Source organism: Marmota marmota, unplaced genomic scaffold (genome assembly GCF_001458135.2).
Source record: "Marmota marmota marmota unplaced genomic scaffold, marMar, whole genome shotgun sequence".
In the NCBI taxonomy this organism is placed as follows: Eukaryota; Metazoa; Chordata; class Mammalia; order Rodentia; family Sciuridae; genus Marmota; species Marmota marmota.
Genome location: NW_025999874.1, coordinates 572,617 through 599,624, shown reverse-complemented (window position 1 = coordinate 599,624; position 27,008 = coordinate 572,617). Strand labels below are relative to the sequence as shown.

At 47.8% G+C, this 27,008-nt stretch overlaps 2 protein-coding genes and 1 non-coding gene across 28 annotated transcripts in view; 2 read left to right on the top strand and 1 right to left on the bottom strand.

Moving 5' to 3' along the window:
• Kansl1 (KAT8 regulatory NSL complex subunit 1) overlaps positions 1-13,118 on the top strand; it is a 193,887-nt gene extending 180,769 nt beyond the window's left edge. For 6 of the 10 annotated variants that reach the window (XM_048786350.1, XM_048786379.1, XM_048786369.1 and 3 more), the window contains 8 exons: positions 2,548-2,730; positions 3,193-3,381; positions 3,724-3,872; positions 7,394-7,515; positions 8,340-8,397; positions 8,618-8,730; positions 9,456-9,708; positions 10,024-13,118. In XM_048786350.1, coding sequence (XP_048642307.1) covers positions 2,548-2,730; positions 3,193-3,381; positions 3,724-3,872; positions 7,394-7,515; positions 8,340-8,397; positions 8,618-8,730; positions 9,456-9,708; positions 10,024-10,251 — 1,295 coding nt within the window. In that variant the 3' untranslated portion in view covers positions 10,252-13,118. The remainder of the gene's footprint in view (positions 1-2,547; positions 2,731-3,192; positions 3,382-3,723; positions 3,873-7,393; positions 7,516-8,339; positions 8,398-8,617; positions 8,731-9,455; positions 9,709-10,023) is intronic. The other 4 variants (XM_048786384.1, XM_048786383.1, XM_048786385.1 and 1 more) reach the window with 2 other exon arrangements.
• Positions 1,542-1,648, top strand: LOC125611542. Its single transcript, XR_007341747.1, has one exon. It is a non-coding gene; the product is annotated as a U6 spliceosomal RNA (small nuclear RNA).
• Mapt (microtubule associated protein tau) overlaps positions 12,974-27,008 on the bottom strand; it is a 77,835-nt gene continuing 63,800 nt past the window's right edge. For 10 of the 17 annotated variants that reach the window (XM_048786428.1, XM_015507195.2, XM_048786438.1 and 7 more), the window contains 4 exons: positions 24,922-25,014; positions 21,292-21,373; positions 19,317-19,429; positions 12,974-16,826 (listed from right to left, as the gene is read on the bottom strand). In XM_048786428.1, coding sequence (XP_048642385.1) covers positions 16,611-16,826; positions 19,317-19,429; positions 21,292-21,373; positions 24,922-25,014 — 504 coding nt within the window. In that variant the 3' untranslated portion in view covers positions 12,974-16,610. The remainder of the gene's footprint in view (positions 16,827-19,316; positions 19,430-21,291; positions 21,374-24,921; positions 25,015-27,008) is intronic. The other 7 variants (XM_015507198.2, XM_048786423.1, XM_048786471.1 and 4 more) reach the window with 1 other exon arrangement.

Genomic DNA, 27,008 nt, shown 5'->3' with positions numbered 1-27,008 from the left:
TGTCCTTTCTGGAGGCCAAAACACCATAAACATTTAGAAACTACTAAGTAGAATAAGTGAACTTTCATTGAATTTTGAAAGATGGAATTTTTCTGACAAGAAAACCAGAGAAATAATATAGGGGAAAATATAGCCCAAACCGCCGGCAGGAATAAGCTCCTGTGTAGTGGGAGCTGCTTAAAGCAGTTTCTTTATCTAGACTTAAAGAGCATAGATTAGATAGAACCTGAGCAGTTGTGTAAATTTGGAATGAGTTGGATTTCCCTTCTCATACCCCTTTCACACTGAAGCAGTGACTAGTATGGACTCTAGTAGGGTTGGATTTATTAGTATATATATTATTGCTATGTTGGGAGCTGAGCCCAGGAGCACTCTACCACTAAGCTACAAGCCCAGCCCTTTTTATTTTTTCCTTTGACACAGAGCCTCACTGAGTTGCCTAGGCTAGTCTCAAACTTGATTCTCTTGCTTCAGTCTCCTGAGTCACTGAGATCACAGGCATGTGCCTCCATGCTCTGCAAGGGTTGGAACTTTGTAGTGTTTCATGACTCGTTACTTGATTTCCTAGGGGAACAGGGGCCCAAAAAGAAATATTCTGGCCTTTAGATTAAAATGATCCTGGAAAGCTTTCCAGAACCCTAAAAAAAGACTCAGACCTATGTAGCCATGGTGGTGAAATATCAGAATGTTGCAAAAACATAACAAGGAAAATCTAAACTGGACATGGTAGTGTGCAACTATAATCCCTGCTACTTAGGAGACTGAGGCAAGAGGATCACTAGTTTCAGGTTAGCCTAGGCAATTTTCCAAGATCCTATCTCAAAATAAAAAGGTCTGGGCGTGTAGCTTAGTGGTAGATCTCCCTGGAGTTCCATCCCTAGTACTACAGAAAAAGAAATCTTAAAGTTGCATATTGTCACTAGAGTTCAAAAATAATGGGTCAAATCAAATAAAAGGACTAAGTAAAAAAAAAAAAAATAATCTCTTTACTGATACACACAGAGAAAATTTTATGGAATAACACAAAGGCATAAAGAGTTTAATGGGATCACCAAAACTACCAAATACTTTGTAGAGAAAATAAAAGAAAAATCTAAATAAATAGAGAAAGATAACATGTTGACATTTAGAAATTCAGTATTCATGGCAGAACAAATGACAGTTATCCCCACATTGAACTGGAGTATCATTAGGTGTTTTGTTGTTTGGTTTTAATTTTTCACAAAAGCTTAAAAGACAAAACTCAGACCACCTACAATAAATAAGAATCAGATTCTCTCTAATGTATAACACTGGATGTAGAATACCATGGAAGAATAGCTTTAAAGGTCAGAGAGGAATTCCTGAAGGACCTATTGGGAAATTGAAATTAATCTAGAGCTGGGTGCTGTGGCTTGCACCTACAATCCCAGCTGCTCAGAAGGCTGAGAGATCACTGGAGCCAGGAGGTTGTGACCAGCTGAGCAGTGTAGCAAGACCCACCCCCATCTTGAGGGTGGGGCAATCTAAAGAATGAAAAGATAAAAAAATAATAGTGAAGAGTGCTCATTTCGGCAGCACATAAACTAAAACTGGAATGATTCCGAGAATATTAGTGTGGCCCCTTTGCAAGGATGATACACAATTTCCTGAAGCATTTCGTACTTAAAAATACATACGTAGTGAGAAAAAGTTAAAGATTATAATTAAGTTCAAAAGATAATTGATTTGTGGTGTATAACATTTAACTGCTCAGCTGAAAAATAACCTAGGTAACCGAGGTGGGAGAAGGTAAGGAGGCTACAAAGGAAGGAAAGTATTATGTATTTCTTATTTGGAGGAAAGGGTGCTTGGCAACACTGTCCTCCCTCTCCCACCCTCACCCCCACTTCTTATAATACAGGGGGCTGGGGATCAAACCTGGGGCTGCTTATATGCTAGGCAAGCAGTACCATTGAGCTACGTCCCCAGTCCCTTTTTTTTTTTTTTTGGAGACAGGTTGTCACTAAGTTTTCCAGGCTAGCCCCAAACTGGATATTATCCTGCCTTCCAAGTAGCCCCCTTGTAGAATCTTTCTTTTTTAGCGGGGGGTGAGGTGGGATTGAGGTACCCAGTATTGAACTCAGTCAGGGGCACTCGATCACAGAGCCACATCCGCAGCTCTTTTGTATTTTATTTAGAGATAGGGTCTAACTGATAAGTCTACACTGATAGAAGATAGCAGGTTTTAGTCTCTAGAAGAATAGAAAAAGGGTGTTCATCTGTCTGTTAAACCAGTAAAGACAGCAGACTTAGAGAAGTGCATCCTTGAGGGGAGACTCCATCAGTCTAATAAAAGGTGTTTGGAATTTCCACTCCCCTGCTTGGAACTTGAAAATGAAAAGGCAAGTAACGTGCTTGTAAGTAGAGGAACTATGTTTACCAAGGTTTTCATAGATGGATCTTCTATCTGACAGCTTCTGCTTGTCAAGTCCAGGAGAGTCAGTGTTGAACACCCATCGTTTCAGGAAAGAGGAGCCCAGAGATCAGGTGTTTGGACTGACTTGCAGTGTTCTTTGTTTCTTGCAGATGTTCCCTCGAGCCTGCACTTCCAGAGCATGCTAAAGTCTCAATGGCAGAACAAGCCTTTTGACAAAATCAAACCTCCCAAAAAGTTCTCACTTAAGCACAGAGCACCCATGCCAGGCAGTCTGCCGGATCCAACTCGTAAAGACAGGCACAAGTTGGTCAACTCCTTCCTGACAACAGCCAGTAAGTTTCAGAGAACTGGGGAGTCCTTCAGAGTCCTAGTTATTTTTCATTCTTTTATGTTCTCAAGTTACTGGTTTGCCATGCCAGTGTGTTGGGTAAGGCAGTTGTATCACAGTCTACTACTTCTGCTTGTCTTAGATGCTATTAGATGGATTTTGAAAGCTATTCCAAACACCATGGGTCATGGGGAAGACCCAAAGTGTCCATTGAACAGTTGGCAGTGACATAGCATTGCATCCACCTGTCGGCAATGCTATGTCTTTTGTAGCCTGGTGTCACATTTCTCTGGTTATGGATTCCCTATGCCTGTCCTAGCCATTGTGCTATTTACTAGAGGCTTCAGTCCCAAAGGACTTTCTTGCTGCCCTGAGTATATAGCATTGACCTAGAGAGAACTTAAGGGCTCAAATAAAAGATTTGAGAGAAGGTGTTTCACAGCTCTTTTTCTGTTCCCCTCTTCAGAGCTGTCCCATCACCAAACCCGGCCTGACAGGACCCACAGGCAGCACTTAGACGATGTGGGGGCTGTGCCCATGGTGGAGCGAGTGACAGCGCCAAAAGCAGAGCGCTTGCTCAACCCACCGCCACCCATGCATGACCCAAACCACAGCAAAATGAGATTGCGAGACCATTCATCTGAGAGAAGTGAAGGTAGGGCCAGGCCCGGCACCTCTACCTGCATTTGCACCTGCTCAGGGCTTTCTGGGGCAGCCCAGGCTTCTCTTAATTGCCTGCCAGCTTTGTCCTTCGCCTTCTAGGAAGGCTGAGTAGGGGGGCACTACTGCTTCTAAATGCAGGTCACTTCTTACCGCTGCAGCAACCTCTGCCAATTCCCCTACCTCTCATCATCAAGTTTGCTTCACCTTTTTATCCTCCAGGCTTAGAAAGCATTTTTACCTTTCATGCATATTGCTGGTGTTCCTTAGTGTGTATTTAGAAGTGAAGCTTGTTAAGATAGTTATGTACTCCTTTCTTTTCTGTTGACTTCTGCAGTGTTGAAGCATCACACAGATGTGAACAGTTCAAGCTACTTGGCTGCTGCCCACCATCCACCACACAGTCCCTTGGTGCGACAGCTTTCCACCTCGTCAGACAGCTCCGCACCCACCAGCTCTGGCTCACAGGTTACAGCCAGTGCTTCTGTAAGTACCTGTGTGTATCTGGCTGGGCATCCTCTGCAGGTTGCCCCTCATGCACGTGTCTCTGGGGCATATTATAGAGGGTAAGTTATGAAGCCCAGGACATTCATGGTAACTCATTTTTAAGCCATAGTGGTGGTACTTAATCTGTTATTTTTCATAGTAGAGTTGGATCTCTGCTGAGCCACCCACAGGAAGCTTGATACTGAAGTAGACTATTAAGGTGATCTCTGACTGCTCAAGATTTGTGGAACTAAGCTTCAGACAGAAGTCTACAGTACCATGGCCTTAACTCTCTTGGCCCAAGAAGTGAGAGGAGGGAGATGGGCTTTGGAGATAGCTGTTGATTTCCTTATTTCTGTTCTTATGGTGAATGGAGGTTACTTCCAGTGAAAACTGGGTGTGAGGTATTGGAAAGGAAGGGAGTAGGCAGAGAGTCCCATGTTTTTTTTAGTTGGAGAGAACAGAACTACAAATTCAGCAGGTCACTGTGGTTGTGTCCACATAGTACATTCCTAATGGCAGCCCATTTAAGGCACTCCTTCCCCTCACCCCATCAACTTTGACAGTACCACATTCCATCCATCAAGCTGTTTGCAGCCATTTCAAACATTCTCATTAATTTTGTTTTAATATTTTCATCTCTCAAGCTGCACTCCCTTGAACACATACACTTGTAGCTGATTTGTATCCATTAGAGTCCTTCATATAATAATTTTGATAACAATTATAACAGTAATAATAAAACTCTAGAACACTAATGTTTATTGTACACTTATGCCAGTGCTAAGTGTTTGATGTGTGTCATTCCTTTTAATCCTATAATACCCTTTGAGATGTAGGTGGTTTTATGAATTCTCATGTTTTGGGCATGAAAACTAAGGCTTTCCAATGTTAAGTAAATTGCATAAAGTGAGGCAGCTTGTGAAGGGTTATAATTGTGATTCAAACCCCAACAGTGTGACTGCAGAGCCAGCTTTCTCACCATGACAGTACACAGTCTAAGGGTGGAGGCATTACGGAGGTGACTTAGAAAGAAAGCTCTTACAGAGCTTAGATCAAGAAACTTCTAAGCTCACAAAATGTGCTCCCTAGGCTCCTATCATCAGGTAGGAATTCACATTGTTCTCTTTTTGCTTTTACGAATCAGACCATCTTTTTCAGAGGGCTTCTTACTACCTCCCCTTCTTCACCTCACACATTCAATTATTCACCAGCATGGGTTTCAGATAATCAAAGAATTTAGAAGTCTCATTGTGATAGAAAATATAAGCTATTAAGATCTGGGACTTGTTGAATATATCAGGCTTCCTGAGTCTGAAAAAATGTTAATCTGGGCCTGAATGCTTTGGAATTTTTACTTAATTTTGGCATATAGATTTTTTTAAAATATTTATTTTTTAGTTATAGGTGGGCACAATATATTTTTTAATTTTATTTTTATGTGGTGCTGAGAATCGAACCCAGTGCCTTATGCATGCTAGGCGAGTGCTCTACCACTGAGCCACGGCCCCAGCCCTGGCATATAGATTTTTGTGTATAGCACTCTGCTGACCCTTAATGCTTTCATTCCTATTCAGTGAATATGGATTTATGTAATAGTAAGCAGAGTGATTGGCCAATTATTCAGAGAGAGACTGGATTACACTGGAGAAATTATGGTGGGAGCAAGGTATTTGTGGTAGTGCTTTGCCAGTCACTGGTTGCAGTAGAATCACTTTAGTGGCTTTAAAAAAATATATTTTTACCACAACCAACCAACCTACCTACTTTCCTTCTCTCCTTTCTTGTTTTCTGATGTACAACTAGGTATAGGAACCACTTACTGTTCTCATTGCCTGCTCTCTACCTCTGGCTCTAAATAGGAGAACGTAGTTAAGTTAGATCAAAAGAAGCTGACAGAATGGGGGGGTCTAGGACAAAGATGAGAGGTAGAAGTTGTTCTTGGACAGTTCCACAAGCCACTTTGCCTGGACGGTACAAATAGCAGGCCCAGAAAGATTTGAGGAAAATACATACCTGTTTTCCAGCAGTTTCACATTCTTGACCAAGGTACAGAGAAGGTTGAATCTCCTAAGGCACCCTTTCTTTGCGTTCTTTTGTGGGACATGGATGAAACTTGAACATAGATGTGGCAGTAGCTAAAGCTTTTGTGTATGAGGTCACTGATCCTTAGCTGTAGAACCCAGCCAGTCCAGATTTGCAAAAAATCTTTCAACCATTTTGGTTAAGCAGTTGCTGTAAATTTGAATTTATTGACAAGTCTAGTTGAGTTGATAGAGAAGGAGATAGAAGTGGAAAAGACTTTGTGGTTACCTGAAATCATAAATGACAGCAGCTGAAATCCTGGTCCAGGAAGTGCTAATTTTTAATATTCCCTGAAAATGTTCTAAGATGATGGAGTGAATAAACTGTACATCGCTTTCCAAGAACTGAGGATAGCTGTAGTTAGTTGTAGGGGAAATTCTGACCCTCCTTATCTCCTTTCACAAGCCCCTCCTCTGAGGCTTGGCCACACTTAGTGGTTTGGGTGTGAATGTAACCTCTTAGATGTTTCCAGATGTATTGTTGCCATGGCAGCATGTTTGTCATCCCACTGTTTCCCTCACAGCTCAGTTAACAGTCTGTTTCAGGATAAGATATATGCTGTATGGACAGAAGCAGCTAGTAGACATTCTCTTCCATCTAAGAAACCAGGCCAGTTGGCTCCCTACTTCATTCCTTCCTGATCTCTCAGCTACAATAGATACCCACCTCTGCCTCTGAAATTGGATCCTTGGAAGTCTTGTTTCCCCAAGGGTTTGATCTTCTTCACTTCCCATCAGAGCACATTTCTTTCTTCAGGAATGGGAGTTGTGGATACTTCCTCCTCTTAAGTTTCCCTCATCTCAGTGATGCAACTGGAAGGCTCTAGGCTCTTTCTCCAAGTATAATAGGGGAAATTACCCAAGAGCCAAGCAGGTGGTGGGTGCAGATTTAGCTAAAGAGAGGAGAATGCTTTCATAACAACCAAGGTGAGATGGTCTGTTGAGAGGGCCTACCCTTAGAGCGTCTTTCAGAGTAAGAGAACTCAGTATTTGTAACCCAGAAGTCATCACTAAACATAAACATTGCTATTTAGGAGCTAAGTGATAGGGTTCAGGAATAAAAGAGGGGAGTAGGGATTTTTAAAGGAGGGTGTTAATAGAGTTTTTATAGAGGAATAAAAACTTCAACAGCTGACCTAAAACCCCTGAATACTCACCTCTGTAAAATTCAACAAATCTCTTTTCACATGAGCTCATGAAGGAAAAGGGGGCTAGTGGGGCAATATGAATGAAAGTTACTCCTTGGGATCATCTGGTATTTCCCCAAGGACTCTGCTCTTGGAGACAGTTTCCTAGGGGTGAGCCATGGCATTCACTACAGAGTTCTGTCTAAGGACCCAAATACCTGATTATTGGTGATCCTGCTTATATCTTAAATGAATGATTTAACGTTTATAAAATTGTGCCTCTCTTAAAACATAACCTTTGTCTTAACAGCAGCCAGTAAGGAGGAGAAGGGGAGAGAGCTCGTTTGACATTAATAACATTGTCATCCCAATGTCTGTTGCTGCAACAACTCGAGTAGAGAAACTACAATACAAGGAAATCCTTACTCCCAGGTAAAAGCCTTGAATAATCAGCTCCTCTCCCTTCTATTATTGCCCTTTTCCCCTCTTCTCTTCTGACCGACCTTCGGGTTCTGTCTTCTCTCTTAATCTCCCTCTCCTCCCCCTTTTTTTTTTTTTCTCTCGCTTGCTTACCATATTAGGAATAGGACCCAGGGCCTCAAAACTGTTAGGCAAGCACATCCCCAGTCCCTTTTTTTTTTTTTTTTTTAATTTTATTTTGAGACATACATGGTCTTACTAAAGTTGCCCAGGCTGGCTTGGAACTTGATATCCTCCTGCCTCAACTCCTAAAGTATGTGGGATTATAAGCATGTGCCACTGAGTCCACGGGGTGTTCTGTCTTCTCTTTAAATGAAAGTCTTACCTAGGGAGTGAAATTGTTTCTCTATATAATTTTCTCTTGTTACATTATATGACCAGAGGTCACAGCCTGGCAGGCCACTGACCATGATTAGCATATAAACATGTTTTATTAAAATACTGAATTTGTTTTCAAATTCAAGGCAGAATTATTTCCAATATTTGTTGATTTTATCTGTTACTTACATTCTCATAATGGTACCAGTCCTGAATAGTGTTTGTCCCCTTTAAAAGAGGTTCCCTTGCTTTAGTTTGTTAGTCTGTCATCCCCAACCCCAGCTTGCTGCTTGTGTTTCTGGCCTTTGTGGGTATTTGAATATGAGGACTTTTTTTTTTTTTTTTTTTTTTTTTTTGAGGTCTCAGGGTTACAGAGGATGAGCTGTGATAGGGCTGAGCCTTCCCCAAGCAGCCTGCCTACCATCTAATGGGACTTTTTTTCCTTCTTGGTTTTGCAGCTGGCGGGAGGTTGATCTTCAATCTCTGAAGGGGAGTGCTGATGAGGAGAATGAGGAGGTAATGGCATGGTCATACTCTCTTAGAAGAAAACACACTCTTGGGTACACATATTCAAGATGCCTCAAGACCTGTGGGTGTCAAGTGAAAGCTCCGTGTATACCTGTCCTGTCCAGGAAGAACCTAGAAAGGGGTGGGACTGGTTCTAGAATTGCTATATCCATACTTAAACTCAGCTTCCTGGGGGAAAGAGAGACTCAATGAAGCTGTTCTGTTGCAGATCGAGGACCTATCTGATGCAGCCTTCGCCGCCCTGCATGCCAAATGTGAGGAGATGGAGAGGGCACGGTGGCTGTGGACCACGAGTATGCCACCCCAGCGGCGGGGCAGCAGGTAATGGGGCAGGCACAGGTTCCTAGGGAGGGTGGTGGAGGGAGGGTGGTGCATAGGGAGTTTGGGCCCTGCCTGTGTCCACAGAATTGCCAGTGCACAGGAGTGTTTGCTTTTCATATCATCTATTGACAATGTCCTAGAATTAATTACAAGTTTCTAGTATTTGTTGGAACTAGGAGAGGAATGTCTAAGTCAAATGCTACATTCTTGCTGAGTAGTCCCTGTCTGGTTCTCATAAATTATTGTGATTGCCTATGGCTATTGAAGGCCAGTCATGGTGATTGAGCTGAAGGAGTTTTGAAGGCCTCACCACAAGTTAACCCTCTTTGAGTTAGTTCTCTGAAGTGGGAAACCACAGTTCACTATCTCACACATCACTATCCTGTTTCCATTTATCCGAGTTTGGACTAAATTCCCTATTCCCGTGAATTCACTATGTTCTCTGCCAGGCATTAGCCCTGGGCATTGTTTAGCCCTGACTTTCTCAGGATGATAGATGTACATAGTTCTCAGATGTTATGTTTTGTATCTCCTACTCTGGGCAGTAGTAGAATGAAGCGAGATTTGCTAAATCTTAAGAAAACACGCTGGTATCAGTCAGCATCAGTGTCTGTTGGTAGGGATGCTTTTTTCATACATCGTCCTCACCCCTCACCCACCCAGAAATACACAGACAAGAACTCCTCCATTAGCCTACACTCACAGCTGCATTTCTTGGTGTACAGGTCTTACAGGTCATCAGACGGCCGGACCACCCCACAGTTGGGCAGTGCCAACCCCTCCACTCCACAGCCCGCCTCCCCTGATGTCAGTAGTACCCATTCTCTGTCAGAGTTATCCCACGGTCAGTCTCCTAGGAGCCCCATTAGCCCAGAACTGCACTCGGCACCTCTCACCCCTATGGCTCGGGACACTCTGCGACACTTAGCCAGCGAAGACACCCGTTGTTCCACACCAGAGCTGGGATTGGATGAACAGGTGAGGTATACCACCTTTGCCTGGGGTTGGCAAAGTGGCGGGTGGAATCAGGAAGGGGTAGTACCTGCAGAAAATGAATCTTCATTTTTATGATTCCTTCTCCCCATTTGGAGCAGGTGGGATCATGCACTTCAAATTGATTTTCTGCAGGTACAAGGGAATTGTACTAACCATTGTTAAATGAGTGCCCACTCTGTGAAGGGTCTTCTGAATTGGCTCAGAAAATCCAAATAGACTGGTCATGGGCTTCAGTCCACAAGCTTTGGGGCAGGAAGCTGGCTTGGGTCCTCACCAGAGCAAATTGTCTGCCCACAGTCTGTCCAGCCATGGGAGCGACGAACCTTCCCCCTGCCATACAGTCCCCAGGCAGAGTGTGAGGACCAGCTGGATGCACAGGAACGGGCAGCCCGCTGCACTCGCCGCACCTCAGGCAGCAAGACTGGTCGGGAATTAGAGGTGGCACCCACCTCGCCTCCCATTGTCCCCCTCAAGAGTCGGCATCTGGCAGCAACGGTCACAGCTCAGCGCCCAACTCACAGATGAGCTGGAGATGAGAATCTAAACAGACTCACTAACTATTGGCATTAAAGCTTCAGAAATCTCTGCGTTTGATATTCAAACATCATATGCCGGAAATTTTCACAGTTTTTAGTGAATTTAAGGAATTTAGATCCTCCTTTGGTATTTTTTTTTTCCTCATTTTGATTTTTGTTTTGTTTCTGTTTCCATGTTTTCTTGTCACCCACCTGAGCACTTCCTCTAGTTGGCAGACAAGTTCAGGATAAGACCCTGCTGGCCTGGTCCTGGTACATCCTCTGCGCTGTTGAATCACTGGACTTAGCAATGTTAGATGATCACCCCTCTCCTTCATACCTGTGGGCAGGGTAGAAAAGCCAAAGGGCAGAGGGGATGGAAAGCTCCAGTTCAGCATGGCCTTTTAGTTTAGGATGGGACAGAACAAGGGCACTCTGGGCTCTTACTCCCCTTCCCTCCCATCTGTGGCTTGGCTAAGCTCTAGTGTTTCTGGCTGGGTCCCCCTACCCCCGCTTTGGTTTTCTGTGCTGGAGAACCCCATCAGAGCCTCTTTGCCATAATTGCCAGCTGTTCTCACTGAGCTCTCAGCCAGCAGGATGGCTCCCCCTTGTCACCCAGGTCTTCAAGACCTATTTTCAGTTTCATCTGCATTTGGTCATCTCTTTCTTGACTCCTTAACTGCAGTAACCTGGCTGCGGCTGCTCAGGTTCCCCCATCCTGCCCCTTCCTGCCCTTCCTCGTCTGCTCCCCATGCCATGCACACACCCACACACATCAGTCCTCCCATGTTGGCCTGGTCTGTGAAGGTAGGGTCTCCTTAACCTCATCCCCACTCCCCTACAAACTAGGAGATTGGGGATGCGAGCAGCCATCTCCCCTGTATAATTTTGCTTTCACTGACTGGTTCACTTTGTCATGTTTCCTTCACCTCTATTTCCCTGTCAGTGTCAATTAGACTCTTCCTCTTTCACGCTCCCCTTGCCTGTGGAACATTGTCTGGACCTTGCTGTGGTTTTCATCACTCCCCATCACCCTCCTTTGTTAACCTTGTGCTTGTCTCATGTGTAACCACATCACCAAAAAGGGGGCGGGGGGAAGGACTTTTTTTTTCTGCCATTTTGTAATCGTATAAAAATTATAGGCAAAACTGCTTAATGGTTGGGGTTTTTTCACAATTTTCAACATTAGTGATTTTTTTTTCTGTTTGCAAGTTAAAGGGTTTGTCATTGTTTCTTTAAACAACAATAATGCACCATATCCCTATGCATAAAGTGCTTCTTCTATTTATAAGGTTGAAAATTCTGAATAACCCTTTTAGCATTGTAAAAAAAAAAAAAAAAGACAAAAAGAAAAAAAAACAAAAATTTAAAAAAAAAACTTGTATTTTGTAAATATTTTCTTTTCCTGCTTTGAGCTGTGTAATGGCAGCGAAACATGTAGCTGTCTTTGTTCTATAGAAATGCTTTTCTTCAGAGAAGCTGATCTTTGTTAATGTCTTGATTCTGTTCGCAAAGCACAGACTAGTGCTTAAAAAAAAGGAAGGAAAAATGAAAAAAATAATAAAAAAAAAGAGTTACAGAATATTGGGTGTCAGCCCTTTATTGACCTACGAGACTTTGGTGTCCATGGCAGTGATGGTTGCTCTGGAGGCAGCTCTGCTGGAGCCAGACTTTGGGGAGTCTGGCTGGCTCTGAACCTTGGAGACCTTTGTCTTCTGGGAGCATGGCAGGTTCATGTGATGGTCATGAGAGAGGACATGATGGTTTTCACTGAGATGAGGGGTACCAGGAGGAGAGAGGCCCGCACAAGACTGTCTGATCTTACTGAGTGAAAGCAGTCCATCTGTGGCCTCTCAGTGTTCTTTCTCTAGTGAGGCCAGCACTGTATGTATCTAAATCTAAATTGTTCTTTAATGAAGATTTTATTTTTCACCATTTAACTTTTCTGGAGTTGGTAGTCAATGAGAATATGTATAATTTTAATGGTACCTGGATTGTTTCTTTGGCCTGCCACCTAAGAGATCACAACATATTTCTCCTGAGGAGGCTAAGTGCTTGATTTCCTTTGTAGAAGACGAATGAGTGGGTGGACCCGGTTCTCTCTCTCTCCTTCTTTCCATAGCAGTGAAGCCAGAACAGCAAATGAGGCTGCAATCATGGCTCTGAAAGCAGTCATTCTGAGAGCATCCCTTGTTAGCTAGCTGGTGCTGCTGCTTTAGTTGGAGTTAAGATCTGCTTGACTGAAGTAGCTCCCAGCAGTATCATGACCTTGACATGATTACTAAGGAATAATATGGTGAGTTAATCCGCAATAAGGTTCCAAAGGAAAGAAGACAGCTATGTGTATAAACCTGTAAGGGATCTAAGCCATTCATTCAGGTAAATGACTTATTTTCTGCTTTAGTCTCAAGCCTCTAGACTAATCTCAGGTTCGAGTGCACTGGCATGGGTCTTAATGCTTTAGTACAGTATTGTGAGTTTAATGGGTATTCATTGCCCATTTGAGTTGGTCGGAAAGGTTTGCCAGAACTAGAATGAAAGCATCAACTGAGAATGACCAAGTATGGATTCTCTTTTCACCTTCAGGTCCCCAGAAAGAGCTGTTAAGCCTCATGTCCAGCTTTTAACAAAATGGTTATTTCTTGTTCTAAGTTTAAGTGTGAAAAAGAACTTGGGAGTCATACATTCTGTATAATTTTCTTGTCCTTGGAATCCATGAGCCAGAGATCTTATTTAATCAGAGTAATAACTTTATTTCCAAATTCACTTTTACAGCAACAGTCAGTGTAAATCATTTGTTAAAACACACAATACACTATATGGACATTCACAGACAGAAAGCTAAGCTAAAATGATTTTATGTCCCTCCCCCCACCCTCAAAATTACCAAAGAAGTTATGGGACTTGCAAGTGTCGGAAATCATCCTGCCCAGCACAGCAGATTCATGGACTAAGTCCATTAGGAGGTGATACTCTGGGTCAGTGCCCAGGGTAACCCTTTCCAAAGGTGGAGAGAAGTTGGGAGGCTCATAAAGCCACAGACCTGTAGCTGATAACCACCTCTTTCCTCTGTCCCCAACTCTTGTTTTATTTCAGGAACAAAGACAAGGGAAATAAAGGAAGAGATAGCTGCTAGAAGTTAGGCCCAGTGGGAGAGGTGACGCTGAGGTGCCAATAGCTTAGAGGAAAGGATGCCAGGGTCTTGGGGAGGTAAGATTGTGGATTCAGAACTCCACCAAAGTGCAGCAGCAGCAGGCCAGAGCAACAGGATCTCCAATCTCCAGTTCCTACACAAGCCTCATAACTGGCTGGGAGGGGTTGGAAAACTAGCTAGCTGCCTCTGCAACTGGGAAACCCTTTCAGAACAGCACAGCCCCATGGCCTCAAGCCCATGGCACCCCCCTCCCTCTAAGCAGTTGTGGTTGAAATTATGAAAAGGGCTTCAAGGCAACCTAATTGCGCACTCCAAACCTTCCCTTTGCCCATATGAACTGTCTTACATGGTCCTCCCCCTCCCCCCATAGCACAGCAAGCAATCATAAACAGGATGCAGTCTCACCACAGAAGTCAGTTTAAATGGAACTATTGATAAAGTGAATCGAGAGCTTGAATGAACCAGGCATATAGTATATCCTATCTAGCCCACCCAGGGACATTGGCTATGGAGGTGGGACAAATGGAGGGAGAGGGGAGTGCCCAGCCCTGGGAGGATTGTCCTCATTAAAATGATAGGTAGTTACCTATCAGCACTGAACTGATCACTCAAAACCATGATGTTTAGGCTGACCCCAATAGCCCATCCCATGAGGGAGATTGCAGAGCTCTCCATGTAAGACCCACGGTGCTGAAGAGCAGGGCATGAAAAACAGCAGGAGGACAAGAAGAGGCGCAAGAAGAAACAGCTGAAATCGGTGGCAGTGATGAAGGGTCACATATCTTTAAAACACACTTTCTATCTGGGAGTCAGGACAGTAGGAAACCTCACTTTAGAAAGTTAAAGACCCAGGTAATTTGCATGGGCAGCCCTGCCCACCCAGCCCCAGGATTGCCTTTATCTGTACCCAAATTGGAAGCAGCTGAGTATCCACAAAGGCAGCTTCCTTTTTTCCACAGCAACAGGGGGCATGGGAAGAAATGGTGTCTTCTAGCTAGTTCCCCTTCCTCTGTCAGTATAGCCCAGGACCCCTTGGAGCCTGTCCAGGCTGGCAGCAATCCATCTCAGTCCCTACTGATGCGGAGGCCCAGATTGTCCCTCATGAGGGCGCAGACCAAGGGTAGAGCTTCTGGGGGCTACAGCTCTCTCCCCACCTGAGGCTGTCACCAGAGAGGACCACCTCCATGCTGCAAACCAGGCCAGCCACAGCCTGCCCTGACAAGAAAGCCTGAGAGACAGAGGGAGGCACCATGTTTCTGTCCTAGCCCTGTGCCTCCGGCCTTCTTCACAGCTGACAGCCCTCAGGTGTCAGAATCTGGTCTCTGTTGGGTCCCAGATGTTGAAGAAACCCTTTCAAAACTTAGGTGGCCCCTGCAGGGTACAGCTACACCTGCCTCTTGGAGCCAAGTACCTGTATGAGGGTGAGAGACATCCAGGACCCTCATGAGGGTGGGCTAGAAGCCTCTTTACAAGCGTTTTGAGATGCATGCGTCCGGGTTTTTTTTTTTTTTTTTTTTTGGTTTTTTCTTTCTTTTTTTTTTTACACTCACTATCTTAGTCACTCTTGTGAATCCAAACAGACAAATCCAACTACAACGCAACAGGGTGCAGACGGGGGAGGGAAAGGCAACATCTATGTATATGTCCAGCTGCTCCAGCAGATCAAACAGCATTGCTTTCAACTGGGACTGGGGAAAAGAATCATTTCCGAGGGGCATGTTCCCTGCTTGAGGGTGTGGAGGGCTGATTCCATGCACATGGAGTTGAACGGTGGCTGGGCTCTGGGAGGCTGGCAGTTAAGCTGGGGTGGAAGTGAGGGACAGAGAGTGTGGCCCTGCCCTGGGAGTCACCTGCCCATCCTTGTGTTATTATTACTAGCAACCAGGACATCCTACCTCCTGCTACCAGCTCAACACAGGAAGGGAACCAAGCCTATCAGACAAGTCAACAAGGAAGGCAAAAACATCTAGGGTCATGGCCAACCCCACCCTGGTTCATACCAGTTGGGTCAGTGGGACTTATAGCAAGATAATGAATTCCAGCCCTTGTACCTGGACTTTGCCCTCCCTTGATTTTACCCTTAGTGTAGAGTAGGTGCAGCCAGCATTTAACCAGTGTCCATGACTGGGGATTGGGGGAGGCTGGGCACTCGGGACAGTGGCATAATGAGGGGTACGGCAGTGATTGGGCTCTCACGGCAGACATACGAGTACAGAGAGACAGGCAGAGGGGGCTGCAGTGGCCATGGAAAGGATGGGAGGCTCAGTACCCACCTCCCAAATACTACCCCTACCCCACACACTCCATGGATGCCGGAGGCCCAGGCTTGGGAACAGGAGGATGTCCCCCAAGAGGCACAAGTCCTTACAAAGAGAACTGGTTAGCCCTGAAGTCCCAGATCTGTGAGGTGGTCAAAATCGTGGCTGCAGTTCCAACCTTCAGAACTCAGTCAATCGGGGCCTTTGGGCCCAGGGCCCCTCAGCTCAGGACCCCCCACCTGCAGGAAGGAGAGCCAGCGCTCTGGGACGGCAGGGTCAGTCTTCTCCAAGGAAGTAATCCACAGGGTGCCACCCTCCCGCCCACCTTCCTTCTGTTCAGTGCCTCTTCTCCCACAGGCCACCTTCCAGAGGGGGCAGCAGACCCCGGGCCAAGAAGTAGCGCAGGCCGCCCCACCTGGCCTCTCGCCCCACTCTGCCCCACAGGGCACCCTAGGTTGACATCCTCGGCCTGGGGCTGCAGCTCACCAGGTGTCCCATCCTTCGTTGCTGCCGCTGTCCCTGTGACACCCTCAGATGGGGTTCGAGGTGGCGGGCACCCTAGTCCCTTAAATTGCCCGGAAGCAGCTCTCAGAGCCTCTCCTTCGCCCTCTTCTACTCAGAGGGGAAAAAAAAAGAATCGAAAGGAATTGCCCACGGAAATGTTGGTGTGGCCATGTTTTTACATGTTTGTGTGTGTTTTGTTTTTTGAAAAATATTTTATTGTTAGCCCACCAATCAATTTGGAAAGATGAAATTTGCTCTTATCCCCATCACTGATTTTGAAGTCCCGAGCCAAAGCCGAGCCACAAAAGCAGGTTAGGTGACGACCCGGTTGACCCGTCTGTGAGGAGCAGCGGGGGAGGGCAGAGGGCGAGGGGCCAGATCATTATTCTTTTTTTTTCCACACTCTCTCACTCTCTCTTCTCTCCACGATTATTGACTGCCCCGGGGGCCTGATCACAAACCCTGCTTGGCCAGGGAGGCAGACACTTCGTCGGCTAGCGTGGCGAGCTGGGGCGAGTCCACCATGTTGATGCTACCGGTGGAGGAGACGTTGCTGAGGTGCCTGGGAGACGTGTCCCCGGACACCACTGGTGACTTGTACACGATTTCTGCCCCGTGGTCCGTCTTGGCTTTGGCATTCTCTCGGAAGGTCAGCTTGTGGGTTTCGATCTGCAAGGAGAGTCAGGGTGTGACAAAGTGCCAGGGAGAGAAGGACAGGCCCTGAAGACCCCACCACCACCAGGGACTGGCCTAGCCTTCCAACTGGCCGTGCTTGTACCAACGGTCCTTTCCTCACCTGCTTCTCCAGACACAATAACCAGTGTGTTTCTTGTGTACCTTCCAGAGATGTCCCACACACATACAAATGGGTGCCAGAGTCCGAACATACATGTGTGTTCAGCAGCTATGGTAACAATATACACATGCTTTGCACTTTGATTTTCAAACTCACTTCCTTCTGCTATCAGGACATACTGCTCAGCACATCAACACAGCAGAGGGACCAAAACTTACTCCCCAGCATATGGCCATTTAGGAGCTTCCAGTCTTTTTCAGAAGCCCAGAGTGCTAGGGCTTCGTTTATGCAGAAGAACATTCGAATAACCTTGAGTGACCTTGTACACACATCATTTTACACTCATGTAAGTGTCTCCACTTCTGTCTCCTAGAAGTGGAGACGCTAAGTCAAAAGATAGGTTTCTCCCTTGTGCTGGGGATGGAACCCAGGGCTTTGTGCTTGACAAGCACGGGCTCTACCACTGAGCCCCACATTGCCCCCCACATTATGTTCCGCTAGATTATCACCAACTTGCAAGTAAAGGTGTTGAAGGAGAAGCTTCAGAAAGTCAAGGGCCATCTCCAGAGCCACCTATGCCAGCCTGGAGCTTCACAAACGCCTTCCCAGTGCCAGGGACTGATGAGTCTGAGGTGGCAGCAACTATGGGCAACTCTCCTTGGTACGCTAGAAGAAATGACGAGATGACCTTCCTAAAGGGACAGCAACAAAGCCAGGAGTCCCAAGGATACCAGGAAATTCAGAAGTAGGAAGTTTTAGCTGGAAATATGAGTTTGCATAATATTCTCTCCTGATTTACTCAAAATAGACAACACCATAACTCCATCTTATGTTGGGTCCCAGACTCTTTGAGTATCTGCTGAAGCAAGAAAAATGTGAACACATGTGCTCCCACACACGGTGCCTCCTTTCCACGCAATTTCAGGCGTCCATGAAAACCCAAGTGAAGAGCCTGATTTCAGCGGTTTGATGTGGGCATAGATAAAAGCCAGACTCCCATTCAGGATAGGTGCATATGTCGTTCGTTCTGGGTCACTGTTTTGAAAAGAGGACCCTTTCATACTACTGTACTTGAAAGGTTATTTGAGAAAAGCTGTGATAAGAACTTTTATGCTAATTTTTTTTTCCTGTGATGCTGACAGTGGAACCCAGGGCCTTTCCCATACTAGGAAAACGTTGTGCCTCTGAGCTACACCCCCAGTAGCAATTAATTGTTTTTATTGTTGCTGTTTGTAAGTGCTGTTTCTTTAAAAAAATTAAAAAATAGAAGGACAGATTCCTGGGAATGTCCAAAAATCCCGCAAATTGAAAGGAACCCATGGGGCTGGTCATGTGCTCTGCTCCCTGTTTGCAATTTTGTTTATCATAGTAGGGAAATGGGGGACTGAATCAGAAGAGGATCCCCTGGGATGAGGACAGTGTGTTCTGAGCAGACGCAGGGCCCTGCCCACCCTTTCTGGGTCATCACAGAGATGAATTAGAAACAGGAGTTGAGAAACTTGGCTTAGACGTGGCTCCTGCAAGTCACCAGGCCCCTTCCAGACGCAGGCTCATTTGGGGCTCACAAACTCCCCAGGATTTGTGTATTTCCATCCTGTCTTGCTAAAGGAGAAATTGAGGCTGAAAATATTTGGGTCTTGCCTCAATCACAACAGACTTCCAGAGTCAAGCCCAGAACTTACCCCAGGGCACAGAAGTTTCCAGAGACTGGTGGAAGCCTTCTTTAACCCGGAGGATCTCCAATGCCCAGGCCTGTCCCAGATCCACTGAGTCAGATTCTGGGGAGAGGCCAGGCCTGATGACCACCAAAGTACCTTAACCTAGAGCAAGTGGGGAAAGTCCCACAATTTGGTGACGTTCCCATAACTGTTCCTTGTGTACCAGGGCTGACCTGGGGGATGGCTACTTGCCTTTGTGGGTGTTTATGAACCCCAGGGCCTGGCACAGTGGTTCTCACCTTTGCACTAAAAAATCACCTGAGAGGGACTGTGGTTGTGGCTCGGTGGTAGTGCGCTTGCCTCACATGTGTGAGGCCTTGTGTTCGATTCTAGGCACCACATAAAAATAAATAAAATAAAGGTACTGTGTCCATCTACAACTAAAAAATCATTTGAGAGCTGTTATTAAAAAACCTCATCTACCCAGTTGCACCTGAGACTAATTAGCATCTTCAGGTCTCAAATTTGTTAGAACTCCCATGTGACTGCAATGGGCAGCTAAGGTCTAGACCCGATGTCCTGGATGCTGCTAAGACAGTCCAGGCAAGATCCCTTGCTTTCCACCTTTGGAAAACTAGACAAGCCTTGACCAGGCAATGAACACCCATATCCAAATGTGGCCTCCTTCCTGCCCTTCCCCCTTACCTTCTTATTTCCTCCTCCAGGGACATGGGTGATATTATCCAGAGACCCAATCTTCGACTGGACTCTATCCTTGAAGTCCAGTTTCTCAGATTTTACTTCCACCTGGCCACCTCCTGGAACACAACACACATAGCAGTTTCTTGCCATCTCTCCCTGTGGTTTAGTAGACTAAGCATCCACTGAATGAGAGCTGCAGTCTGCGGAGCCAAATGCCAGGGGCTGCTGGGGCACCGCAAATTTAAGTGAGACCCCAGGGCTCTGGAGGGGAGTCCTTGACGACAGGACAGCACTGGGACTCCAAGGGGGACCGAGCCAGTGATTCAGGGAGAGTTGTTGAGATTCTCCTTTGTTTAGAATGTGTTTGGGTATAAGTACATCCTTGCAAAGAGCTTGAAAACATTGCATCATCTCTCTAATCAAGGTGTACATCAAATATTTACTATGAAAACTCTTCTTCCTTAGATAATGCAAAGGTAAATGACAGCTCAGTTGGGGAGAAATTATGCTAACTTCTAAATTGGTTGACTTCCAAAAAGTGAGATCTTCCCATATCAATATCCTGTAATATTGCCCTGAGAGATCTCAGAATCAAATTAACTGTCAAAATGCACACTAAAAACGGAAAGACCCCCAACCCTTTCTCCCTCCTTGACCCTTTCTTTATCTTTTTCAGGGAACAAAAGATTGAATCCAGGAGTGTTTTACTCCTAAGCTACATCTCCAACCCTTTTATCTTTTAGACAGGGTCTTGCTAAATTGTCTAGGCTGGTCTCGAACTTGTGATCCTCCTGCCTCAGCCTCCCAAGTTGCTAGAATTACAGAATGCACCATGGCACCCAGCCCTCCTTGACCCTTTATGCCAAGCCCAAGAGTGGGAGACAGGGCACGAGGATTTCTTGAGGAGGATGAAGACAGCCACTCACAGCACATGAGGATGGTTGCCCCAGCTGTGGCGTAGCGCAGTTTTCTCTGATACTCAACTCCTACAAAATGTCCAGGGAGCCAGACAAAAAAAATCAGACATGTCCTGGTCCAAATTGACTTTCTCTTTCCAGTAAAGACCTCTGCTCCAGATAGAGCCTGAGGGAGGCAGAAGTCCCTGCTGTGGACTCTCATGTGCCATTTGGAATCTATGCTGCAGACACCATGGGGCACGCACGCCAGAAATCCCAGGGCCTTGGGAGGCTGGAGGATCACAAGTTCAAGGCCAGCCTTGGCAATTTAGTGAGACCTTTGGCAAGTTAGTGGGACACTGTCTTAAAATAAGAATGGCTAGGGATGGATGTAGCTCAGTGGTAGGGCACCTTGGGTTCAATCCCCACTACCAAAAAAATATCTATACCTGTGCTGTTCAATATGGTCACCGCTGACTGACTGCGGCTATTTACATTTTAATTAAATAAAATTATTTCAATTCTTCAATTGCATTAGCCCCATTTCAAGTGCTCAATAGCCTCCTGTGGTTACTGGCTACATTGGACAGCACAGGTGTACATTTCTGTCACTGCAGAGAGATGAAGGGCACACTGATTTCCTTACATGTGGGATAGGAGGGAGAGTAGCATGGGGGCTCTCCAGTGGCCTCGTTTTCTATTTAAACAAAGTCACAGCAAGGGCATGGCAATAGCCCAGGGGTCTCATGTTGTAGCTGATGCGGGTGGTGAAGTATCCCCCATGTTGGATGGGAACCAAACTAGGCCATCCATATAGCTGGCCTTCAGGGGCACCCTAAAGGCACCGTGTACAAACTGCTGGAGAATCAGTCACAGGTTGGGGCTCGGGACCAGCATCCCCCCTCCCTCCATGCCTTATCTTAGCCAATAAGGCCCTGCTCAGGAGGAGCAGCTGGGGCAGCCACGCCTCCCAGGCCCCAGCAAGCTCTACACACTCTCCTGCAGGATCCAGGCAACAAATCCTTCCCAGCACTCTGCCCCTCCCTGCCCCACCCCAGGCCCTTCCCGTCCCAGAGGGCTACCTGGTTTATGATGGATGTTGCCTAAGGAGCCGCACTTGGAGGTCACCTTGCTTAGGTCCACTGGTTTGTAGACTATTTGCACCTGGAAGTGAGAAAGAGCAAGAAGAGAGAGAGAGAGAGAGAGAAAGAGAGAGAGACAAGGAGAATAAAGAGGGATTATTTTATTATGGGTGTGACAATGGAAAGCATCTGTGTGAGCCTGGGCCGCTGGGTCAGTGGTTCCCGTCTGCCATTAGGAACACACCCAGTCAGGGTGGAAAAATGAGTTGTTGTTGAAATTTGGCCAGTTCTGCCCCAAGAGAGCTGGGTCCTGATGGACTAACTGTGGGACTGCAGCCTCTGCAATCCTTGCAGAACAAAGACCCTCGGGGAAACCGGGGGACTCTCGGTCATTGTGCAGGGCCACCCTGGTTATTTAGCAAACAGTTAAATATAAAAATATTACTCCCTTGCTGACAGGAGCCTGACAGGCCACATCCAGTGGGGGCATAAAGGAAGAAGGGATCAATGTGATCTGTATTTGCAGCCTTTGCAAAACCTGCTTGGGGAGGCCAGAGTGCGGGGTGAGCGGGCCCCCTGGGAGAAGAGGCTGCATGAGGACTGAGGGTGGGCTCCATTCTGGGACGCTTCCACAGAGGCCAGCACCCCCAATAGAACAGAGATGGTCAGCAAGTGAGACCCAGTGGGACTCAGTGACTCCCGGTAAGAACCAGCTGGCGCCTGAGAACGTGTGTCCAGGACGCTTAAGCCTCTACCAAGAGGAAGAAAGCAACACCAACAGGACAGGCAGGCACACAGCAAAATCCACACACCCGAGTGCCTCGGCAAGTGCGGCCAGACTTGACACGGGGGAGGCCTGTGGGCTCAGAGCCAGCCTTACTGCCAACCCTCCCATGGGAAACGATGCCCCTGAGCTACCCCTGATCTCAGCTCCCCCAAGGGACCCCGGGATGGGATCTCCTGAAGGCAAGTCTCTTGTAAAGCCGTAGCTTAGAGGGCCTGGTGGCAGGTCACTCACTGGCTGATAACCTCCCCAGGTCCTGAGGCTCCCACGTAGACCCCCTTTGAGGTCACCTGAGGGCACAGGAGGCTCACCTGCACACTCTGGGAGGAGGAGGCCTTGTATGTGAGAATAACAGAGAAAAGGAGGGGCTTTTCCTTAGGTCTAAATGAAACAATCCCAGTAATCTGACTTCAAAGTCGGGCTGGCCTTTGCTGTTTGCTGAGGGGCTGAGGAAGACAGGAATGTGCACAGGAAGGACGCAGGGGCAGCAGCCTGCACCTGTGGAGGCGGGCCGAGGGATGAGCACGGTAAGGACCATCTTCAAACAGCTCTGGGGGCAGCCCGAGCTCTGGGGCGGACCCTGAAGGAGGTGGACAGGGGCATCGGGCTCTCCTCCCTCGAGGGAGGCCCGGGCCTCACTCCCTTCCAGCTGGCTGGCCTGGGTGAGGTCCCTTGTGAGAGGGAGCCAGGGTGTTGCAGAGCAGGAGATGCTGGAACCTGGAGTGGCCAGAAGAAAAAGGGACAGATGAAGGGGGGCCCTGGGCAGGTGGTCAGTGAAACTGGGGCCACCAGAGGAGAGGGGGCGAGGAGAGCAGCCTTGGAGAGGAGCCCAGAGCCCAGCCAAGAGGCAGGGGCATCCCAAGATGGAGGAGCAGGGCCTGCCTGCTGGGAAGCCCCTCCAAGCTGGGGAGGGCCAGGGAGCAAGCCAGAGATGGGGCTTGCCAGGGACATAGTACTCCAAAATGCCACAGGCTGCCAGTGTGCAGGTGACTCCAACAGCCTTCACCAGAAAAGAGTACTGAGGTTCCTCCCGAAGCCAACAGTGGCCACTGGCCAAGGACAGCGCTCCTGGTCAGCCCGGACTAGCTTGTGGTTCCATGTAAGATGGCAGGCTAGCCCGTGGGCTGGCACAATGCAGGACACACAGGAGGAAGTCCCCTGGTTGTCCTGGGCTCTGCAGCTTCTTTGAGCAACCACTCGTCACCAGAGGATGTGAGCCACGCGGCCCCTGTGCTGCCTTCCCAGCTTCCCCTCCAGGAGTATCTGCCCTCTGCAGCCCAGGAGCCCAGATATTTGTCAATCTGGGAAGCACATGGCCTTCTTCCTCTGGCCAGGGTGGCAGTGCCAGAGAGGTCACAGCCAGAATTCCTCAAACAGCAGCTGGGCAGGGGCCCAGGAACAAGCACCTGCGACGGGGTGGGAGTGGAGGACAGAGGGACACTTAGCAGACACTGGTGAGGAAGCGTTAGTGAGGCCCCATGCGCAGCCACAGAGGCCTCAGAGGTAGGAGGCAGGGTCCAGGTGCTGGGGTGGCAGGGGCGCAGCACATTGCAAGAATAAACCCTCTGGGCTGGACGGACTGGAGGAGGACCTTCCTGGGAGCTCGTGACACTGCCAGCCAGGAGCAAGGTGCTTCCCCCAGAGACCAAGCCCCTCCGGAGGGGTAGGCCTCAGGGATCTCAAACCTCCAGCTCCCAGGGTTAGGTTTGGAGAGTGCGCAGGGAGCTGGGGAGACCAGACAGGAGACCACAAGGGCCAGCCAGCCAGGAGGGTGACAGTGTCTCTGAGCCCATGGAGGGAAGATGGGAAGTGAGGATCAGAGTCCAGTATCCCACAGGGACACACCCATGAGGATAAAAGGTGTCCCCAGGGGCGTTTGGAGGCAGCCACATTGAGAAGGGCCCTAAGAGCAGTTCTCCCTCCGTCAAATGGCCAAATGACTGCAGACAGGATCTGTGGGGCTTTCCTTTGGCTCTTTGCCTCTAGAGTCCGGCTAAAGGTGGAGCTGGGTTTAAGTCTAAGCTCAGAGGTTTAGGAACTGGCCCAGAAGATGCAGGACAGCCAACCAGCCAGTTTGGACCCTCTTGCCCTTGAGGTAGGATGGTGAGACCTCTGTGTCCACTTGTCAGAACAAATGGGCCACCTGCCCACAGTGGAGCCACCTAAAGTGAAACTGCCCATCTGATGGGGGAGGAGGTGACACAGCCCAGTCTCGGGTGCTACCACCTTCAGCCCAAGTTCAAATGGGCTGTGGGGCTCCTGGGGACAGGGCCTGGGCAGTGAGTGGAGGCCATGATGGGCATCACGCTGTGAGGACCCAGCTTCTAGGGAGGGGGCCAGAGAGGGGATCAGTCACCTTCCCTGTTCTCATTTTGACTTTGTTGGTTGTCCTGGGGATGGGACCCAGGGTCTCACACTTGCTAGGCAAGTGTTCTACCACTGAGCAGAACATGCCCAGTGCTTTTTGTTTTTATTTTGAGACAGGGTCTTGTGAAGTTGCCAAGGCTGGCCTTCAACCTAAGATCCTCCTGTCTCAGCCTCCTGAGAAGATGGAGTTACAGACCAGCGCCACCCAGTTGAGCCAACCTTCCCTATTCGGGCCCCCATGGCCTTCACGAGCTGGAGGGAAAGGGGGCTCCTGGATCATGAGGAAGGACACTGGACACAGGGTTAGGATTTGGAGCCCCTGGGCTGCATTTTCCTGGGGGACACGGGGAGATCCCGAGCCCGAGATGATTTATTCTGTGCAATGTTTTGCAAGTCGAGACGCTCATGCCGCTTCTCAGGAGCGCAGCGCACACACAGCGGGGCGTGGGACGGACGGACGGACGTGTGCAGGTACTCACACTGCCGCCGCCCGGGACGTGTTTGATATTATCCTTTGAGCCACACTTGGACTGGACGTTGCTAAGATCCAGCTTCTTATTAATTATCTGCACCTTTGATACCAGAAAAAAGGATGAGTGACACACCACACCCAGATCCATCTCTCTGCACCACACACCGGGCCTTCAGGAGGGCGGAGGGAGGCGCCAGGCCACGTGCGCGGCCATGGGGGGAGGGGCGGGCCAAGGCCACCCCTCCCAAGGGACAGATCTTCAGAAGGAAGGGAAGACGGGGCTGCCTGCAAGGTCTGGGGAATTGAGCTTGGTGACCTGGGATTACAACCAGATCCTCCCGGGGAGGCGGGTATTCACTTTACAGAAGGGTCCTGTGGAGCCCGTGGGGTCCTGAGGCCTGTGAATCAGAGACGGGGGTTCAGCAGATTGGCCTGGAGGAGAAAATGAGCCCAGTCACTTGTCAACAAAAAGCCCCGTGTTCTTGTCCACACAGCCCTCCGGAGGGGGACACTGAGAGAATGCACGCGCTGTCCTCTGGCCCCGGGGGGCGCTGCACGCACCCGGAGATTTTCTTTGAAAGAAAACCCCAGACCCTCCCCTGACCTAGGATTTGGTCCCCTGGAGAAGTCTGGCTGAAGTCGCTGCACTTTGGAAATTCCCCTGGTGAATTTCCCACGCCAAGCCTGAGAAGCCCTGGCCTCTGGGTGGCCTGTGACGAGTCCCTCTCCAGGGAGGGCTCTGTGCCCTGCTGTCCCACCTCCCACCACCCACCCTCTGCCACCTCCAGCCCACCAGGCGCCTACCAGAGACTGAGCAAGTGTCCCCGTGTGTCCCCAGCTCCTGAGAGCTGCATTCCCAGGAGCTGTGACTTTGTTGACCAGGGAGACAAGGTGTGGGGACACCATTTTGGTAAAGAACGACTGTTACCCAGTTTGCCCATGAACTAGGCCAGCGGGGTTTCAGGGGAACTGAAACTCGGGCCTGGCTGCACCGCCTTCCTCCCAGGTGTCTTTCCCCAGGAGCCGGCGGTGCCCTGGTNTTTTTTTTTTTTTTTTTTTTTTTTTTTTTTTTTTTTTGAGAAGGAGTGTGTTGCCCAGGATGGCCTCGAACTCCTGGGCTCCATCGATCCTCTTGCCTCTGCCTCCCAAGTCTGGGACCACAGGGTACACCACCAGCATGATTCTTTTTTTGTTGTTGTTTTTTTTGGTATCAGGGATTGAACTCAGGGGTACTCAACCACTGAGCCACATCCCAGCCCTATATTGTATTTTATTTAGAGACAGGGTCTCACTGAGTTGCTTAGCACCTTGCCTTTGCTGAGGCTGGCTTTCAGCTCACGATCCTCCTGTCTCAGCCTCCGGAGCCACTGGCATTACAGGCTTGCGCAATGGTGCCTGGCTGCCGGCATGGTTCTTAATACTACGTCCTGTTTCATTCTGTGATTGCTGATCCTGTGCTATCCACACACTGATTTGCATTGATTCCAGTTTAAGTAATATAAACTGCCTCCTGTGAACATCTCTCTGCAAGGATTTTTTTTTCCATATTATGGATTATTTTCATAGCATAGAGTCCTAGAAATAGAATTTGTGGGTCAAAGTTATAAATATTTTAAAAACCGTCAATACAACTTTCCAAATGGCTTTCTAAAAGGATTAGTTTTCTCTGCGACTGCTGTTGAGAAAGCCACCTTCACCATATTTTCACCCGCATCAGGTATTTAAAACATTGTTTTGACTCTTACTACTTAATAATTTCCAGACGGGACATGCCTTTCCAGGTTAAGGGCATAAGCTGGGAGCCAAAGCTTGGGTTTGAATCCTGGTTTAGTAGTTTACCTTCGATATCAATTTAACCCCTTTGTGCCTCAGTTTCCCCATCTGTAAAATTGGGGTAATAATACCTGCCTCCTAGAGTCTTGAGTGAAATGAAGTCAGTTAACTCCCGGAAAACACTGAAAACACGGCCTGGCACTTATCAACCACCCAGTAAATGGAGGCCGTTGTTATTCTTGTCACCTTGGAATATCTCCAAGTCATAATTATAATGCAAGGTCATAAAAATCGTTCTGCTTCTCTGACCAAAATAAATAA